General features: G+C 38.3%; 1 protein-coding gene across 5 annotated transcripts in view; it reads right to left on the bottom strand.

Annotated features, from left to right (window-relative positions):
- EPB41L4B (erythrocyte membrane protein band 4.1 like 4B) overlaps positions 1-19,849 on the bottom strand; it is a 162,101-nt gene that overhangs the window by 80,489 nt on the left and 61,763 nt on the right. For 4 of the 5 annotated variants that reach the window (XM_015854292.2, XM_015854293.2, XM_015854294.2 and 1 more), the window contains 13 exons: positions 19,048-19,090; positions 16,783-16,861; positions 13,547-13,591; positions 12,764-12,816; positions 8,291-8,411; positions 7,642-7,729; positions 6,420-6,508; positions 6,020-6,089; positions 5,682-5,851; positions 5,476-5,585; positions 4,594-4,624; positions 4,063-4,096; positions 2,932-2,999 (listed from right to left, as the gene is read on the bottom strand). In XM_015854292.2, the coding sequence (XP_015709778.1) occupies positions 2,932-2,999; positions 4,063-4,096; positions 4,594-4,624; positions 5,476-5,585; positions 5,682-5,851; positions 6,020-6,089; positions 6,420-6,508; positions 7,642-7,729; positions 8,291-8,411; positions 12,764-12,816; positions 13,547-13,591; positions 16,783-16,861; positions 19,048-19,090 (1,001 nt within the window). Of the gene's footprint in view, positions 1-104; positions 712-2,931; positions 3,000-4,062; positions 4,097-4,593; positions 4,625-5,475; positions 5,586-5,681; positions 5,852-6,019; positions 6,090-6,419; positions 6,509-7,641; positions 7,730-8,290; positions 8,412-12,763; positions 12,817-13,546; positions 13,592-16,782; positions 16,862-19,047; positions 19,091-19,849 lie in introns of those variants that run through there. The other variant, XM_015854296.2, reaches the window with a different exon arrangement.

Here is a 19,849-nt window from a genome sequence, read left to right as displayed (position 1 = left end):
AAAATTGAAAGCAAAAGACACCCAAACCTATGACTACCTCAGCAGGCTCCCTTTGGTGGCGTGCCTTAAGTCACTTTAATTGCCAGCGTGAAATCTGATTTCTCTTTTTTTTTTTTTTTTTTTTCCTCCCTCCAGTCTCCTATTTGCACATCAACTAAAAGACAAAATTTCTCCAACTTCATCTATTAATCTGAGTCAAAAGAAACACGATAATGAAAATCACTAAGGCTGGAATGGCTGACCTTCAACAGCAGGCAGAGGATCACAGATTCAAAATGTAACGTGAAACGTAAATCCCCAGAAACATTTCTGTTCCTGGCACACTGAAAATTCTTACCAGCTTTCACAAAGGCTTTTTCAAGATTTTTTCTTTTTACAAAGACATGGAAAATACTTTTCCCAAGAATGTCCATGAACACTAAACAAGGATGGATGTACATAAAAAAATGTACGTTAAAAGACACACACTTTACGCACGATACACTTTGAACATACTGCAGACAGACAAGGACCATGGAATGCAATGATCATCTAAGATGGCAGGTGAAATGAAGATGACTTTTTCAGAGAGTCGTCATGAGTTTATCTTGGTACACCATACTTTGGACTTCTCCTAAATTCTTCTGGTTCTGTTCTTGAATATACCGTAAACTGCTGTCCTCTCCACTTGTGGGGGGCTTCCAATATGGCCTGTCATCATGATAGGATGGCCTGTACCATTTGCACAGGTATTGGTTAGTGAGAGATGGAAGTAAACTTATGAGTGCTACACAGCAACATGAGTTCATCCAGCAAATGCTAAGCATGCACACATTGTGATGGACAGCTACCACAAAGAGGAGAAAATGGTGACAGGTCTCATAAGAATCTATTGATGTAATTGGGAATCTTTAATTCACTTCAAAGGGCCTTGAATTAGAGCTAAGCCATTTAAAATCTCTGTTTTCAAGCATTGTGCACCAATGCTCCTGAATCCCAGAGAGATGGTGCGGCCATAGGAAAACATACATGAGTACAACAAACAAGTAAAATAAATCACGCAAAAAGTTGAACTCATGGAAAAATATCATAAGGACTACAAAAAATTAAGAAAGATGATCCTATTAAGTATGAAAGTTGCTCTTCCATAAATATTGCCAGTCACTCACCACTGGTGCAGTTGGTTACACCAAAGCAGCCAGCACAATACAGTCCAATCTGTTAAGATGGATACCTAGAACCTACAAGTAGTACAGGTGTCTCGGTAGGACTACATGCTGAAACTTGCAAAAGTTTGAGCAGAATTTTTTTTCCTTGTTGGTTCATGACTTACTGGTACTTAGAGATATTAACCTCAACCAGTTCTACAGTTCCTTCTAAATCATTTTGAAAAACAAAACAAGATATTCTAAAATTCTAAAACCACAACTGTTAGTTGGAATGAATTTTCTCACAGAATGGAACATTTTGTTAAATGCAAGCTAATTTCATTTAAAGGTCTTTGCTATGAAAACAGACAGTTCCACATATTATTTGACAAATATTTTGTAGAAATATTTGCAAAATGTTTTAGATAATAAATAACTATAAAGAAATATATTGAAGCAGTATTGCGTGTTTAGTTTTGTTTCAACCTATAGCCCATGCTAGACTTGCATGGCCAATAGAAAAAATCTCATGCATCTGTGTTTTGATCTCAGATTCACAGTCAAATGAATTAAGCACTCTCAAATAAGGCTAACCAAGATGTTAAATGTCCAGCTCCACTACTCTGACTCTAAATTAAAATAACTTGAAGCTTCTAGTTTAACCACACATTTAAACATTTATACCAGATTGGAACAAAAACTCTAAGCACCTTTTCTAATGAGTTTACAGGAGAGCATTTAAGTATCCTTCTAGAATTACAAGCCTAGATATAAAAATGTCATTGCTCATATTTCACTGGCCTTAATCTTTGCCAAGGCAGCAGAGGGTGTGGAGGGGGGGGGGGGGGGGGAAATTGTCTACACACTTTATAATACATTATTGTGCTTATTTCAATATTGCTCTGCTCCAAGGTTAACTATTTGGCTTTAAAATGCATTGAAAGTGATGAAATCTTCAGGATTAAAAAAATAAATAAATAAATAAAATAAAAAAAATCAGCAAAACCTCAAATGACTTATAAAATTATTAGCTTTTATCAATACTTCCTCTTTGGTAATGGAAAATTGGATACTGAATATTTAAAATCACAAACAAAAGCCTGGACATGAAAACCCTAAAGCCAGGAAGGATCTTGAATACAAAGTACAGGCAGAGTTAATTATTCAATTTAAACAGTCTTCTGTTTCTGGCATAATTTTAATGTCTGCTTTACTGCTTTGACCAGGAATTCTGGGATGACAATGAGCATGCCTGCTTCTCTGCCTAAGAAATACCTGCCTTTTTCCTGCATTCTCAGGTTCAAACTCAAGCTAAATCGTCTTTTCATCAATTTTAAGCTCAGCGTCATTTCCAGAGCCCACCCACACCAAGCACAAAGTCTAGCTATCTGATGCAAGCGTATAGAAATCAAAAGGTAAAATCAACAGGAGTAAAGATTAGGGTGTTGGTATTTTTTCATTCAAGATGGTAAGTATTTGCCCAACATCCTGAACAATCTAGAAAGGTTACTCTTTAATAGGTCAAAATAGCAGCTGATTTTTAACACATGTACATGCACAGACACAAATCCACCATCAGGCGTGTGCCTCCACCTGTGCATTCCACCATGATGGTTCAAGGCTAGATTCAATTTCTTCCAAAATTTATTTTCACTTCATTTTTCCTATCAGTAGTTTGCCACAAGGAAGCACAACAGGAATATTTTTGTGATATAGTTCTAAAAAATTTGAAGTTGGTATATCCACCAAAGCTTCATACTAACAGATTAGCAAAGAAGTAATCTTTTCCATGAAGGCTGCTTACCTTACATTCACAGGTGTATGTGGATGCCAGTGTGGCTGAGCAGGATGTATATTAGGATGATACTGCGGCTGCAAGTGAAAACATTAAACCTGGTTAGTAAAATTATATAAAAACTCCTTGATAATTTCAACTTTTTTTTTTTTTTTCTGGAGCCTTGAGGAACATGCTACCTGTGAGCCCTAAAAAATCCACTGTTTCAGACCTTGTTCCATGCCATTTAGCACACATACAAGACCTCTTAATGATAAGCTTGCTTATTAGGACATACTTGTGGACAAATGCAAAGAAAATTGCTTTTCTGTGTGAGCGACAACCTGGCACATCCAGTGCTCCTCATAGAAAACACATCAGAATGCTCAGCTTTAATCAAAGGTGGAGAGTGAGAAAGGTTATCACAGTAGATGCCTTCAGAAGGTCACCTATCGTTGGTGACAGCATTTCTCTCTCACACCCGTGAAGTCTTGAAGAGAAAGAATGAAATAAAATCACTGGTGAGGTTTTTAATAAAAACAAGCATTCCATTCTCATGCACACACTCTGAGTGAAAGCATGACTTGCTTTCTCAGTAGCATGGCACTACTGGGTAAGGTTTTTCCATCAAAGGTTATAAAGGAGGTTGTTTTAAAAAGAAGACAAACACATATGAACAATCAGTGACAAAAAAAAAAAACCAAAAAACCCAAAAAAAAACAGACACAGAAAAACACCACCACAAACATCTGACCAGCAATGAACTCATTAAGTGTTGTTATGAGGGAGATAATCACAACTTTGAACTTGTGAGAGCTCCTCCAGTGTTGGATGCTGCTCTACACAAAAGTGTTGCTCACAAAGCAGTCTCCAAGAATGCACCATATGCACAGTCTTGTAGTCTTTAACCTGTGATCTCACAGGAAGGGAAGCGAAAGAGGATGGCAAATTGAGTGCATTCAGCATGCAGAGCATCCAAGAAGACAAGGGAAGCAAGACAGAAAAGTCCCTTCACTTTACCTGGAACTCCCAATCTAATGCTGCAAATTTATGAACCTGCTCCAGTTGGTCATTGTCATAACTATAGACCAGAAAAATTACTTGCCATTAAGTAATAGTATTTGAAAAGTAAATACGTTCCTCAACAATATTTATGCTTACCTGGTAGTTGTGGACTTCAGGAGTATTTTTAGCACTGAGGGAGAAAAAAACAAACAGCTTTTATGTAATAAATACTGACAAATCCCAAAGGTACACAGAAAATCTCATTTTCATTAGTACTTAAAACATTATAGGCCTAGTTCTATAAGTGTCCAATGGAAGATCTGTTCTACTCTTCAAGGAAGTGTTACGGTGAAGTAAAATTAGGACATCGGTAGTTTATTCAAGATATAAACCACAACACCAGGAACAAACAATGCTTAGATGAATTAGAATAACAGCAATGAGCAAGAAGGGAATATGATTTACTTTGAACTCAAATAAAAACACCTTAAGAATGAAAGTATTTCATTTAAAGTCTCACAGTCTGTCCCCAAGAAGAATGTGGTGCAGCATAATGACAGATTCCCAAGCAATTTGTCCTATACCAGAGAATGAGTGTCAACAAATACTGGCGAAGAAATGTTCTTTAGGATCCCTTTTGCCTCACAACAGCTACTGATAGGTAGAGAGAACTTAAGAATCACTTACCACAGTTGTGCTGCTTTCACAGGATTGTTTGCTTAAAAAGAAAAAACACAACAAAAACCACCATGAGACATTTTACAGTTATCATTGATGGGATGTTACACCACAGCTTAAGTGAATCCTTCTTTGTCCTGACACACCATATTTTCAGAAAGTGCATGGAAAATCTGCTAATCAAAATATCTGAGAATCCAAGACAGCGCTTAATGCAGAAAGTAGACTACAGACTTAATCAGACACTGTAAAAGTATAACCAGAGGGACTGAGCTAGGACAGAATCCAATGCTTGTGGGCTACTACTAGGAAAAGATGTGTGACAGAAGAATCTAAAATGAGTTTTTGCATGAAGTAAACATTCTGTCAGGATCTCAGAATGGAGATCATCTGGGTATGGCAGGAATTTTGCTCAGCTGCTGTGCACAGAGAACTAAAACAATCATAAACCACACTCTTTCACCCCAACTCACAGACATAAGTCACTGTATGGAAGCACTGAATGCAAGGCCTGACAGATCACACAGTTACAGAATGTTAATCTCAACTTTCACTTAAGAAACCTTCCATACTTATGTGATAAGTATTATTTGATACATTAAAGTAAATATCTCATACATTTAGTGTATGTCCGTAAGAGAGAGATTAAGAAGGAAAGCGGGGGCTTACAGCCTCTAGAGGGCATGCCTACTCGCTGTCCTTTTCCCCTCTGTGTAAATGAGAGGGTAGAAAAAAAAGAGCCGCTGTAATACCACAAAGACTTCTAATGGAACTGAGGTTCATATTCCAGGAATGCATAGGAATCCAAAGGCATCCTAAGGGAACATCAGCTCATTTTGTACCACACAGCAACTACTGCATGAACAGTTCAGTGACCATAGGTACACTTGCCTTTAAACGTCGAATGCCTTCGAGAAGGATATCGCTTGCTGGGCCGTCTTTCAAACGTACTAGTTCTGCGTAATCGTGTCCCATGTGTTGCTTGATACTCTGTCCGTCCACTTAAAATACAAAAATAAAGTTAACTGCTGTCATTTGCTGAATGCTGTACCTCCTCCTTTGTAAAACTAATATCTTGTTGTTACTTCACTAAATACCTGAATCTGAAGCGTGATCCCAGCCTTATGAAGTCAGATCTACTAGATTTACTGTTTGCTGGGGCTCGCAGTCTGAAGAAAGCATGATGCTCCACTGCACATTTCCACAAATGTTTGCACGTTTTGGCACTGTCTAACCGGAAAACAAATGTGTGCTCTTGCTCTCTGCCCTAAATGCAGAAACAAAAGCTTTGGAAGTTGGCATGCATGATATTAGTTACTGTCTGTGGCAAAAAATACAGCCCAATCCAACACTGTGCTGAGCTTTTCGTGTTCTTATCAGTTGAAACACACTCTGCACGTGTTTGGATCAGGCCAAAGAAAGGGCAGAAAGTTACCTGTTCATCATCTTCTACAACCACTAGTGTCAGTTTGCTCTTTTTAAAGTCCATTTTTGTGATTTTAGGCCTAAACACATAGGAAGCAAACAGAAAATTAATGGAAAAACTGTATTTTGTATTCAGGACAATTCTCCAAACTAGATGAGGGATTTACAATCCCCAAATACCTCAGAAATTATACTTTTACTATGATTCCCTGGAAATGTAGCAATATTTCAATAAATATTTCCCATTTGCCAGTGGTACTTCCAACCAAGCCAATTAACTTTTGGAATCTATTACAAACTGGTAGATGTAATCTGCATTAAAAAACACTGTAAAACAGAAAGATTTCAGCATTTAAAGAGAAATATATATATATATATGTATGCATATATATAAAAGAAAAGCAGATTACCAAAAGAATAAGCCTATTTTATTTGCTCCTTCAAAGATCAATATGCCTGTTGGTGTCAGTCCAAGAGCATATTCACAACCATCTCTTCCCTACAAGCAAACACAGAATCAATAATCAATATGCAATTAGTAGAATAAATTTTATACATGCTGTATCAAAATCCATTGGTTTTAATCTATACAATAAGGTTTGCATTTTTTATCATAACAGAGAAGGATATGCATCTGTAGTTGATGGAAATTAAAGGGTTCTGCAGTTGAGGGCTGCAGAGCACCCTTTGTGGGAGGAGGCCATATGCTGTCTCAGGCAGCTTTGATACCTGAGGAGCTCAAACATGACACATAAGGAACTCTTAAACACTCACACTTGTTTAAGAGCAAGCAATAGCTGCCAGGAGAAGTAGACACAGTGGGAAAAAAAAATCATGGACACTGGATAAGTCATGTGGAAAGGGACTTGACATGAGATACACTCTTTGGAAGAGCCTGACCACACAGGAGGAGAAACTTCTGACAGATCACGACCTGTGGACATCTCACACCATGACAGGGACAACTCCAAGGGACAGTGGCCACACAAGCGCAGGGATAACCTTGAAGTGCCATGGCCCATGGATACTCCACAATGGATGAGAGACAGTCCTGGTGGACTGCAGCTCACAGAGAACCCATCCCAGGACAGAGTCACACACAGTCACAGAATAGTAGAGGTTGGAAGAGATGCCTGGAGATCATCTAGTCCAACCCCCTCCAAGGGATGGCCTTGAGGGAAAGTAAGCCTGTAGGGAACCCACACAGCAGAAAATGAGCAGTAACAAGCACACATCAGTTGAGGAGAATGAGGAAGAAGCAGGAAGCAGCATAAGGAAACTGTTATGCAGATGACCCCAACTACAGGTTGTGACCTGCTTTGGGAGGGACTAAGCATAACCTGCAGGGAAAACAAAGGGAGTAGACACTAGGAAGAGGGGAGAAGATATGCTAGACTGAAGGATATGCTATAGCCTAGAGAATAGGGGAGGAAGATGATCGTGTTTCTGTCAATGTTTGTTTTATTGTCTTCTTTTTTTCTCCTCAGTAACCAAAGTGGTAATTAAAAATTTGTGTTAATTGGCAGTACATTAAGTTACATTCCCAGAGTTTACTATGTTTTGCCTGAAACCGCATCTCCCTTTAATTTTCAGACCCCATCATAATGAAACACAGTACAACATGTACCTTACCTTAACTACATGCATATCTACACCGTACATTTCTAGCCATTTGGCTTTGTTCAAGTAACACAGTTCAGCCTGTGCTGGGCTCTTTCCCCTAAGAACATAAAAATTATTTTAGATTATGGTACAAAATTTTTTGCCTGTTTTAGAAATTAATTTATTTACCCTACCCCCTTGTCTTTGAACACTCAATAACACTACAGGAATTTCAAGGTTAGCTTATGCTTTTACCCTGATCCCTCTAAGTGAAAATAAATCAGAGTGATAAATACTTAAAAAGGTTTACAATTGCCAATAAGCACGAGAATTCAGCTAAGGATTACCAAGATGTAACATATTCATTAAAAGAAAGAAAAAGCTCTCGCTACTGCCCTGAACACAAAACTTCGAGAGTGCGTGCATGAAAGAGAATTGTTACTGACAGTACCCCATTAAAAAAAGAAAGAGAATCAGACTGCACAGACTGTTACAGAACGATGAAAAGACAAACAAGAAAACCTAACTCCACCAACCTCCTCTAAGCTGTCTAGCATGCAGTTTCAGTTCTCAAGCACAGTTGCTGCTTTATGTTTGCTAAGGGGGTTACTTATTGACATAGTTGACTTTGGAAGAAAACAACCTATTCCTAGATGCCACTCCCACACAGGTATCCTACCTGCACTCTTTCCATTTCTGGAAGATGTCGAATTCCATTGCTTCAGTTTGGTTTGGTGCAAACCGGAATTCAGACACAAGTTCTGGCGTGTGCTCCGGGTGTTCACACTCTCCCAGTTCAGCTGAAATCAATCAGATGGGAAGTTAAAAACAAAGATCACGGTAAGCTGTACAAGGATATACTTCTGCTGACGTTGTAAATTAAAAACAAGCAAACAAAAAAACATCTCAAAAATCAAAACACATTCTAACATTTTAGAGCTGCAGACACTTCTCTAGATTTTGAAGTACTGAAAGGAAATTAAGTTTCTCTTAAAATCAAAATATCAGTACACTACTATTTCAGAGGAGGTTACTTTGAAGTCTTTTCTCACTGTAATGAGATCATATGTTTAATTCCAAGACATTCTATAGCTTGCTTTGTTAGATTACTGTAGGAGTCCAAGCAGTAAGATAATATCTGGTCTTGAGAAATCAGCAATAAATGTTTTGTCTTTTGCTTTAAATCATCATGACGGTGTAACATTCAGATTAAGCCATTTTTAAGGAAAGAAATGATGAAGCATCAACATAACTGAAGTATCACTTCCTGTTAACTTATTTAGGAACTGCTACAATTTTTTTTCTAGGAGCTAACACCTGTAAACTCTACTGAGCTCAGCAGGAGATGCAAGTGTTGAGGTAAGTTTTGCTCCTAGAACATGAAGGTACGTAAAGAGGCTGTAACGTCACTGCTTCAGGTCTGAGACACTAACAACAGTGGCAAATTCATTTTTCAGCATGGAATCACTGAATCACAACATGGCCTGGGTTGGAAGGGACCTCAAGGATCATGAGGCTCCAACTCCTCTACCACAGGCAGGGCCACCAACCTCTATGTTTAATGCTAGCCCAGGCTGGCATTGAACACCTCTAGGGATGGGGAATCCAGAACCTCTCTGGGCAGCCTGTTCCAGCACCTCACCACTCTCACAGTAAAGAACTTCCCCCTGTAATCCAACTTCAGTCTTCCCTCCTACAACTTGAAACCATTTCCCCTTGTCCTGCTATTATCTATCCTTTAACAGAGTTGACTCCCCTCCTGTTAGAGGCTCCCTTTAAGTACTGAGAGGCTGCAGTGAGGTCAACCCCATGGCCTTTGCCTCTCTAGGCAAACCCAGCTCCCTCAGCCTGTAAATCCCATGTCACCTGGCACACGTTGTGATTACAAACCAGTGCTTTGTAAATCAGTGTCTCTTTACTGTTACTACTACAAGGAAAAAGACAGAGGAAAATGACTGTTAACTACTGTCCTACACAATTAAGAGGGGAACTACAGTAAATACATCGGTAAGGAGGACTTCAGGGAAAACAACAACAACAAAAAAAACTAGCTAGCAAAAGCCTGTCTGGCTCTGGAGGTCCTGGTGGATGATAAATTCAATGAGTGAACAGTATGCTGACATGGTAAAGAAAGTCAACAAAATCCTGGGTTGCATCAGCAAAAGCATCACCAGCAAAGATAAGGAAGTGATTATTGAGGCTTACTCAGCATTTATCAGGCCACACCTAGAATACTGTGCTCTATTTTTGTCCCCACTATACAAAAAAGATACACATAGGCTGGAGAAGATCCAAAGAACAATAACTAAGATAATCAAAGAACCAGAAAGGCTTCCATATGAGCAAAGGCTGGGGGAACTGGGTTTGCTCAATCTGGAAAATAAGGCAGCTCATGGAAGACCTTATCACTATGTTCCAGTATTTAAAGAATAGTTAGAAGACAGAGACTCCCTTTTTATAAGAAGCAAGATGGAAAAGGCAAGGGGTAACAGGTACAAGTAGTATGCCACAGGAAATTCCAATTGGGTGCAAGAGTGACTTTTTTTTATTGTGAGAACAGTCAATTTTTGGAACAGCCTCCCCACAGATGGGGTACATTCTCCAGCACCTGCAACTTTTAAGGTTCAGCTCAGCAAAGTGCTAGACAATCTTGTCCAACCCTGCTTGTACCAAGATGATCTCAAGGGATAGACCAGATGATCTCAGAGGCCCCTTCCAACTTACGCTTTTTGAAGACTCAAAGAGTTGTATTGGCTCCCTGCAGTGGGGAAAGGCAGAAGAAGAAGGGGGAAGCATGGGGTCAGTATGAGGATGCTCTCAATGTCTTTCCTGTAGGAATTAATTTCCTTGAATGCCTGGCTCAACAGCACAATTATTTTTCAAAATACAGGCAGAGCAGAGAGAGCTACTTTGTGACAGCTTTAGCAAGTCCCCTCCTCTGGGGGAGTTATGGAAGGCAGTTATATTGCGTGCTTATATTCATTATCCCTGTTCTTAAATAAATAACTGCACAGACGAAGGGCCACTTTTAAAGGAAGTTTTCCAGCAGTCTTTGAAAAGCACAAGAAGCTGTATGTCTGTAAATACATCGCTGATTCTTTAGCACAGAAAGAAAAAGAAGTCTGCAGTGCTTCATGAAGAGATTTTATGCCGGTCTTTCAATTTTAAATTGAAAACTGGAGGTAGATGTGGTTAAGTACAAAAACCATTCATGACTAATGAGGTAGCTAGAAACTTATTTTACCAATGATGATTCAAGTTTCTTTGATTATAATTGCTATGTGGATAAGCATTAAGTGAAGCATGTGAGTATGAATATGCTTTACAAATTATGCCATACTGCAAATTGACATTGTCTTCTGGAGAATTCCTTCACAGGACAGGCAACCAAACAATTTATGTTTGAAAGACAGCTCATATGAAACACCAGCCTATGAAGCTGTTGTTTGAAACAAAGACAGAGCTAACCTCTATGAGGAAAACATAATGAAGTTCAAAGCTGTCCTATAATGAGAAAAAGCCTTTCTTTCAGAGAGTTTAGAGCTCCTATTTCTAAATAGCTTTTTAGCTTTTTCCCCAATTTAAGGAAAGCCACACTAAGGAGATTAGATTTTTCATGGTAAGGGCAACCTATGAGGACAGAATAATCACTTCACATTTCTTTAAGCTATTTGGCTTAATTAAAAGTTTCCAATATCGATAAAAATGTAATAAATGTAACACAGAAGTGCTAATTATAGCATATGCCAGCAGAGATAACAAATTTGTTGCAATAGCTAGAATATTTTTGGAGAAATGTATTGCAATGACATTGAAATAGTGGAAAACAAAGAGCAGAAAAGGATAAAAACATCAACAAAATATGGGTATGATCCCTCAGACAGTTTCAAGAAGTTTCAATGCCTAATTGGAAACACTATAAATACCTATATTCTACAAATGGATGATTAATGGCTCTTTATTACATTCACATAGCAATCACAGGTGTTAAATTACTATCCAAAATGTTGAGGCATCAAGCTATTTATTCTTTGCTTGGTTCTCCTTGCTTAGACCAGGGGTGAGGTTACTGTTGTTGTTACTGTGAAAATGGAAGCAGTGAATCAAATATGGGCTGTCAGATTTTCTCCATCTTAAAAACACACATGGAGTTTGCCCACAGTAGTGGGCATGTGCAACTAACAATCAGAGCTGTCCCAGACAGGTGAAAATGGAAACTAAGGCATAATCCACTGCTGTAAGATTTACACCTGTTGCTGTCTGGAAATGAACTCCCACTTTTAACTGTCAAGTCTGTCTAGAACCAGTGAGTTATCTTCATTGCTGTTTGAAACCAAGAGGCTCTGCCTCAGAACTCCATATATCATTGCCAGCCACCAGCAGAACAAGAATGGTATTTTTTACTTCAATTCATTTTACTGCTTATAAGCCTAGAATGATCCAGATCACAACACTTTTCATTTTGAAAAAAATGAATTCTGAGCTTCATTACACAAGTCTCCACTCTATCTGCATAACAAATAACCAGAAATGGAGAGAGTATTTGTAAAAATGTGTTTCACTATTGCAGGAAAAGAGTCTTGTAGCCCTTGCTTCTGTCACAGAAGTAATTTCAGTTCTTACCCTTCCATAATACTCTCTCTTCCTCAGTGTATGCCATTCCCTCCCTTATGCTATAACGATCTCCTGTTCCACATACTGCAGAGGACTTCTCTTAAGTACTGGTCAAGCAATAGGAAGCTCGTGTTCAAGTCTACACCCACACAGATCAGCATACCTGAAGTGTATGCTGACAGGCCAGCTTCTCTTCAGGCTGAACAGGTAACAACACTGTGCACACACACCACACCTTCTCCATCACTAGAAAACAATTTGGGTTTCTAACTCCCTGCTCACCAAGTTTCCATGAAACCTTTGCTCATGCTATTGAGGCTGCTTCCCCAGGATATGCCAACCTGGGCTAATAGGGCTCAAAGGTTATGAACTGAAGGCATGCACAAAAGGGATCTCCCTTAAATTCTTCTCCTCAAGTAAAGGAATGACATCAAAACACTGTCAATGAAAACTCATTAGTAACAAAGACTGAAACGAAAACCAGTAGGTGTGTGTTTTAAAATATGTTAAGACAAATCACTTAGAAAAGACCACATACCTTGAAGACACAGAGCTGCTAGTTCAACAGCCGTTTCATAAGGGCATTTCAGTCTTAAAGACAAAAGAAACAGAAAAAATAACAAGCTATAAAAATAGTGTATTTTTATTCTCAGTGACTTCTTGCTACTAAATGGTATTCTGAGAGACGAACTGAATGTGTTAACTTCCACTAGATCACTTAAACCACAAACTATTAGTGATATAAATAATCTAAGACAAATTTTACTTGCATAGGATTATTCTCTCATTTAGTACATTCTCGGTAGGATGAAACACATTATATGATCAATCATCAAACAAGTTAGAACTAACAAAAGGCAACCATGTTGTTTTCATTATTTTTAATTAGAAACAATATAGATCAGATATGAATTAATTGGCCAGGGTGACTGTAAGCATACAAAATTTTTTTTTAAGACTTCTCTTGCACAAGGACTGTTGCACTTCATCTTTTCTTCCTCGTTACTTGTCAGACTGAAAAATATGGCAAGCTAAAGACACAGAAGTCGGGACAGGCTTTGTCCTCTTTATATATTTCTGTTAGCTGGTCAATCCCTAGAAGGTTTTCACCCATTTTATTTTTCAGTTATACAGTCATAATGCACATGTCACATGCTTCCGTATTCTAAAGGAATAAATGCATATAAAGCTCCACACCTTGTTTACAACCTGTGCAAGAATACCATGAAGAATGAGAACGATCAAACAGCTAAAGAAAAAATTCAAATCACCAAGAGATAAATATTTTAAATAACAGCTGCAAGAGCAGTGAGGTACTTACTTCCCTGAAAGAATGTCTTGTCGGAGCTGTAATACAAACAGGTACCTGACAAATAAAAACACAGAAAGTCAAAAGTAAAATCATAGTGCAGCCCTTCCAGCACCAAAGTCAGGAAGAACATCCCAAATAGTTATGACACTTCAATTTACTTTCTCTTACACGAAAAGGGTCTTTGGGGTCACTTAGACATACCTTACCACTTTCAAAGTTCCCCCAACTTTTCCCATTATCAGGAAGGAGGGAGCATTCTTCACCTACTACTTGCACCCAGTACACTGTTCTAGGCAACTCTGTTTAGGTAGCAATGAAACACTCTGTCCCACTCTGAGCACACAACAGAGCTAAAAGTTATTGACAACAACACTCTCCTGAACTAGGTCCTGCCCAATTCAGGCAAACACTAAACTGTGGGAAGCAAACAAAGGTGAGACTTTCAGAGCTATCTCCTCAGTAAGAGACACAGTGCAAAAGGAAAAGTTCAGACTGCATTTTCACTTTAAATATTATAAAAGTTCTCAACAAGAGAAACTTGAATTCCACAGTGCCCACACGTTTATTTATTAGATGTCCAAGTAGGTATTTACAGCCTGCAAACAGCAGTATTTTAAGCTCCTGTTAATCTTCAGCTCTAGGCGTGCTTCATGTTTCACAGCCACTCAAAGCTGAGGTATGAGGCATGCTGAAGTGCTCCAGGCCATGCAAGAACTCTGTACAGAACAGGATGGCACAAGCAGGCTCTGCACCGATCTGGAAACTGATGGGTGGAGCTTGCCATGATGAGTTAATCAAGAGAAGAGAGCATGAAGCGCTGCTGACAGTCAACCAAGCAGATGCAAACCTATCTTCACAAAAGATGCTAGAAAGACAATGTGCTTTGCATCACAGGAGGCGTGCTGTGAACGCAATGAAAAAGGCATAGTTGGAATCAGGAAGAAGGACAGAACTGAAAAGTAAGGTTAAAAATACTTCTTGATGTACAGTGAAGCGAGATTTATCCACATTAGTTCCATGTCACGTCTCTAATTCACATTCTTGGCTAATATCTGACTTGCCAATCAAATCTGGAGATGTGCACGCATAGATTAAAGACAGACAAGTATGTTTCTTGTTCTTATTGTTTTTCCCTGATGATTCGCAGTCCTATCAACTCATTTAATTTTGCAATAAACATCTGGGCAGTAGTTCTCTCAGTGCCAACATGCCTGTACAGCACTGCAGCTCTGCACTCCTGGAGATGGCTTACTTTTGCTTCTTCTCTGCATGCAAATGAACAAGCATTTGCATCTCAACTGTTGATATTCCAAATCAGCAAAATACCTTAAAAATTCTCCACAAAGCACATGTTCCTCTGTTGGTTTTTTACCTCAAATTAATCAAGATCCCATAAAAGTGACAGCAGATGTCTTTCAAAATGCACTGGGCTTCAGTTATCAAATCAGAAAAGGACACAGAGTGGGTGAAGGGTTTCAACACTTCCCCATTGCTGTACTAATTATGAGAATATGATGTTTACAGCTTCACTAGGAACTGGAGCCTACTGAAAAACCGGTCTGCACAAGGAACCTCCAACAACTCCTCTCCCTTCTCAACCATTACATTTCATGGCTTACTGGTAATGATCATTTTTATTCCTCCTCTTACTCTGGCTTGGAATAACTCTGAGTATAGAGTTGTTAATCTTTACTTTTTTACTCCACAATGTACATGGAAAACATGATCCAAACAACATAAATATTCTTAAAAATAAAAAAAAAACAGCAGCACCCAAAAATACTTTTTCCCAATATAGATGAACAGTAAAATCAATTTTCAACTCATTTTCATTTTTCTTCTACAGTTTCGCTGTGGCTTTCTGTCAAATTTATAATTTAAAAAAAAAATAATCATGGCGCTGAAAATTTAGCTAATTCAAGTGGTGATCTAATTAAAACAGTCTTCAGAAATGCTACAACTTTCAGCAATAATTAGATTACGGAGCAGCAGAGGTTGATACCTTCAGAGGAAATGTCTTACTTGATCACAGCAGTGATCACATAGCTCAGAAACCCACATCTCACAGTGACTACGATCATATGCTTCAGAGGATTATGAAAGAAATCTTGTGGTAGACAGTAATGGGATAATTTGACCACAGGGGAAATTTAATACTTGTCAGATGTACCCTGATATATGAAGACATATCAATTTTCAGAAAATACATATTATTCCTACTAATTTAACTGCATTTTCTCATTAGAGAGGCCCAAAAGTCATCTTGGTTTTTGAACAAAGATCTTATACTCAATTATGTAACTGGCAGGGAGTACTATAAGTTAATTATGTATCGTATATGAATACGCCCTTATATTGGGTTAGCACTGCTGCACTAAATTGATAATGGATATTAAGGCCTCCATTGCAGTCTCATAATAAGGTGGTGATGATTAGCTCTTTGATCTTCTTGTCTGAGACTGTGGAAAAAAACCACGGTCAACAGAGCAGACAGAAAAGTAGACAATAAACATGGGCCTGTAGACCTGAGTTTCACGTAAACATCACAGGCATGTGAACTAAAACAATCACCAATCGTCAAACATCTTAGTATGAATGGGATGATGGTGATTTTTGCCAAGAAAATTAGAAGCTATAGAAAGTGCCCCCATTGTGAGAAAAGAAAAAAAAAGAAGAAGAAAAGATTATAAAGGAACATTAAGGTAGATGATTACCATACAATGAAGACATAAAGAAATCAGCTACAAAACCCTCTCCTCCAGCTGTGCCTTTCCCAATTTTCAGAGCATCCTCTAGGACATCCCAGGATACTATAAGCCAAACAAAGGATAGCACTCATGACCTAGAAAGCAGCCCATCAGATTGAAACAAAAGATATCCAGGTATTTTAATAAGTCTTTGCACAAGGTAGACTTTATGTACCTTCTGCACCACAGAGAACTTGTAGGAAAGTGGAAAAGATCCAGCCAACCAAAGTAATCTATTTCATTTTTCTTTAATATCATCAGACTTGCTACTACATCTTCTACAGGCTAAGATACTTGAAGGGGTCCTCAGATGTATTTTGGCAGCAAGTAAAAAAAAAGAAGACATCTCCCTGATAGCAGAAAAACAGCTAGGCAATCAGACAAAATGATCACACTTGGTAAGAAAGCTCAAATCTCTGTCTTAAAGGACTCCCATGTATTTTAGATATCTAATTTACCCTTCTGCCAGTCACTCATTGAACCACGCATGGAACCTACCTTGTAAACTCCTCATGAAGGTTGTTCGGTTCTGATGAATAGTATTTAATTCGAAAATGCAACGTGTACGGAGGTCCAACTGCATATGCAGAAATTTTAAATGGAGAAAAAAAGAACAACAATTGACACTACTGAGTTTTTGCTTATGCTGAAGAACCACCACCACCACCCCACAACCGAAGAAACCCAAAATGAAGGATGCTTTTAAATTTTTCAAAGAAAACAAAGTATTTCATGTGATTAAATTTTAAAAGGCATACAATCATTATTACAAAAATTTAGATGTCTGCCACACCTTAAGATACCTTAATCATTACTGAATCAAAATACACTACATTTGGGAAACACGTTCTTGCTCAGAGGTAAATTTCAGGTATACTTCCTGCTGCTGAGGGGTGAGGGAAGTAAAAGGGAATGAGAGGGAGAGAGAGCAATGCTTCTTGCTACAAGGTACAAACAAATCCAGTAAATCAGCTTATATTAAATGGATACAATTGAATGAGAAAAAGTAAAAGAAATGAGGTGAATAGTGCTGAAGGTGACTCTGAAACACAGGGAAACCTAAGAAACACAGAAAGCTAAGAAATTACATGAAGATGTATGCATCGTCATTTTCTAGTGCCAGAAGGCAGACACTAGGTCTGATTTTCTGTGTAAATGCAAGTAATAAAATGTTACTCTACTAATATAAGACTGGCCAATGCATTCTTATCTGCCTAAGCCTCATCTTGTAGGGCAACAATCTGCAAGTATCTTAAATGCTATTAACATGACTATTTTTCACCTTTTTTACAGTTTTCTGTAGCATTACATCAACATGGCATATATGTGCCAATTAATGATTTATTTTTGTGAAAGGCCTGGTGTCAAAACTCTAATTATTAAAGCTTTGATTTTGCCTCCAAGGATCACTCCAAGAAGACATAGGTTATAGTATGCTGGGCTAATGACTGGGCACCACTGGTAGATCTGCATCAGTAAGATAATGACTCTTACCTGCCCACTGTCAAAAAAGAGCACTAAGCAACATCTGTCCTGAAAGGGGAACTCTTCCCAAGGCACCTTCTGAATGAAAGATAATGTTTCCTGTCCTGAGACAGATGTTTACAACACTCATCAAGTTGCTTTACTCTTCACGGGTTCCTCGGACCAAGGTTTAGATAATCTGCCTTTAATACAGGGACTTACAAGATTAAGTATGGACAAAACTGCACCTTAACTGCGTAGAGGTGTTACAGAATTGTAGATTCTCCATATTTAAAGAAAGATCAGGAAAAATGCAAAGAAGTTACAGAAAGTGCACCTGGAAATCACTTTGCCACTTAAGGGAAAGCTGATTGTAGTGCTATGAATGGGCAAGAAAAGGGCAACCAAAAAAAATTATCCATAGCAAGTATCTTTACAATATATTCAAGCAGACTGACACCCCACAGTGTGGAGTGAAGGCAAACAGTCTTTTAAAGGCCTCTGAAGAAGAGCTTCATCCATTTCAGAAATGTTTTGCTTATTCTGATGCTTGTTAGAGAGAAAGGTATAGCATTACTGAGGCAATCAAGACTGTGGGGTTTTGTAAATGGGTGAACAACTTTTTTGAAAAATGCCATATTTTAATTCTATGGAAGCAGTATTATCAGTTGTCTACATGCCTACATGCCTGTTGTCTACAAGAGTGCATTAACAAAACAGGTTAGTACTGTCCTGTACTGTGCCCGAGCCTGCAACCAAATTGTTAGAGCTGCAGGAGCAACTCACCCACCTTAGCAAATATCCACAGAAAACTCAATGATGAAACCCAAACTCAACCCCTCCGCTCAAAACTCCCTTTGAAGAAACACCATGTATTTCTGCTAGTTTTAATAAAATGTACAAAAAAGATGGTGAGATCTACAGAATAAAATATTTTTCCCATTTACTTCTTGGAAGGAAAAACAAATAAATGACAAAGCCTGTTATGGATCACAAGCAGCAACAGAAACTGAGGTCTGTGTCCAGGCAACCTGCTTTCACAGATCAGACTGAAATTACCTGGCAACCTACTCTGCCTCAAACAAACAGGACATACTTAATGAGGGTACAGAAGACTGGTCTGTTCCTTATAAGTGCACTTGCATTTTGACATCTGTGATCCCAGCAGCCAATTAGCCATTAAATCAAATCTATTTTCTAAGAAATATTCAATCTGGAAAAGGTCATATTTACACAGTTATGTTAAAATACTCCAAACTTTTAAGGTAATAACAAAATAGGCAGAGACATGGTACTTACTTTTTATCTGTTTCTTAATGAATTTAGAATGGTCCAACCAATGCTGAAAAAGAAAAAAAAAATAAATCCAGATTTAAATGCAGCTCCATATCAAGATTTAGTTATCACATTAAACTCATTAAGAGCAAAATATCTCTTAAAATGTAAAACTGCCATACTTATTTGCTCAGCTTTTCACAATTGCCAAAGTGTTTATCTGCACATTTACCAGTCATCAAGAACCTTTCTCCAAGAAAGGAAGCCTGACTGTTACAGGCATCAGTACTGCCAGGGACGTTTCACTCTTTCAGAAGGGAAAATTTAAAATCCCAAACCTTAAGACAGCCACGTGGCAAGGAAAACTTGCTTTCATCCTCAGGTTCAAATATCACTCTGAGGCGTCCCCAGCCCAAATTCCTGGCTTTCATTCTTCATCAACTCCTTTATCTCATGTAAACCCTTCAGACCCTGTACTGTTTGGCCTTCCACTGCTACATAGTCAAGATTTTCAAGAGAAGGATGAACTTCCAACTTAAAACTCATTAAAACACTTAGGAAAAAATGATGTATGTATCCTTCTTAAACAGATGCAACTAAGATGACAAAAAAGTATGCTTCCCAGAAAAATTCATGCACTCTTATCAGCATAAGCTGCACTTACAACAAGTAGCCATAAAATATAAATGTAATTTCAGTCTTTATCTGTGGCTGCACAAAGTCCTAAAGCTACAGTTTGAGCTGAAGCAACGCCACCTACGTTTTCCTACCATAAGGTAATAAAAGACTATCCAGACTTATGTGAAGTGCTCTTCTCATCTAACTG

Source organism: Coturnix japonica, chromosome 2 (assembly GCF_001577835.2).
Source record: "Coturnix japonica isolate 7356 chromosome 2, Coturnix japonica 2.1, whole genome shotgun sequence".
Lineage (NCBI taxonomy): Eukaryota > Metazoa > Chordata > Aves > Galliformes > Phasianidae > Coturnix > Coturnix japonica.
Note: the sequence above shows the minus strand (reverse complement) of the source record. Positions and strands in the feature narration are given on the sequence as shown.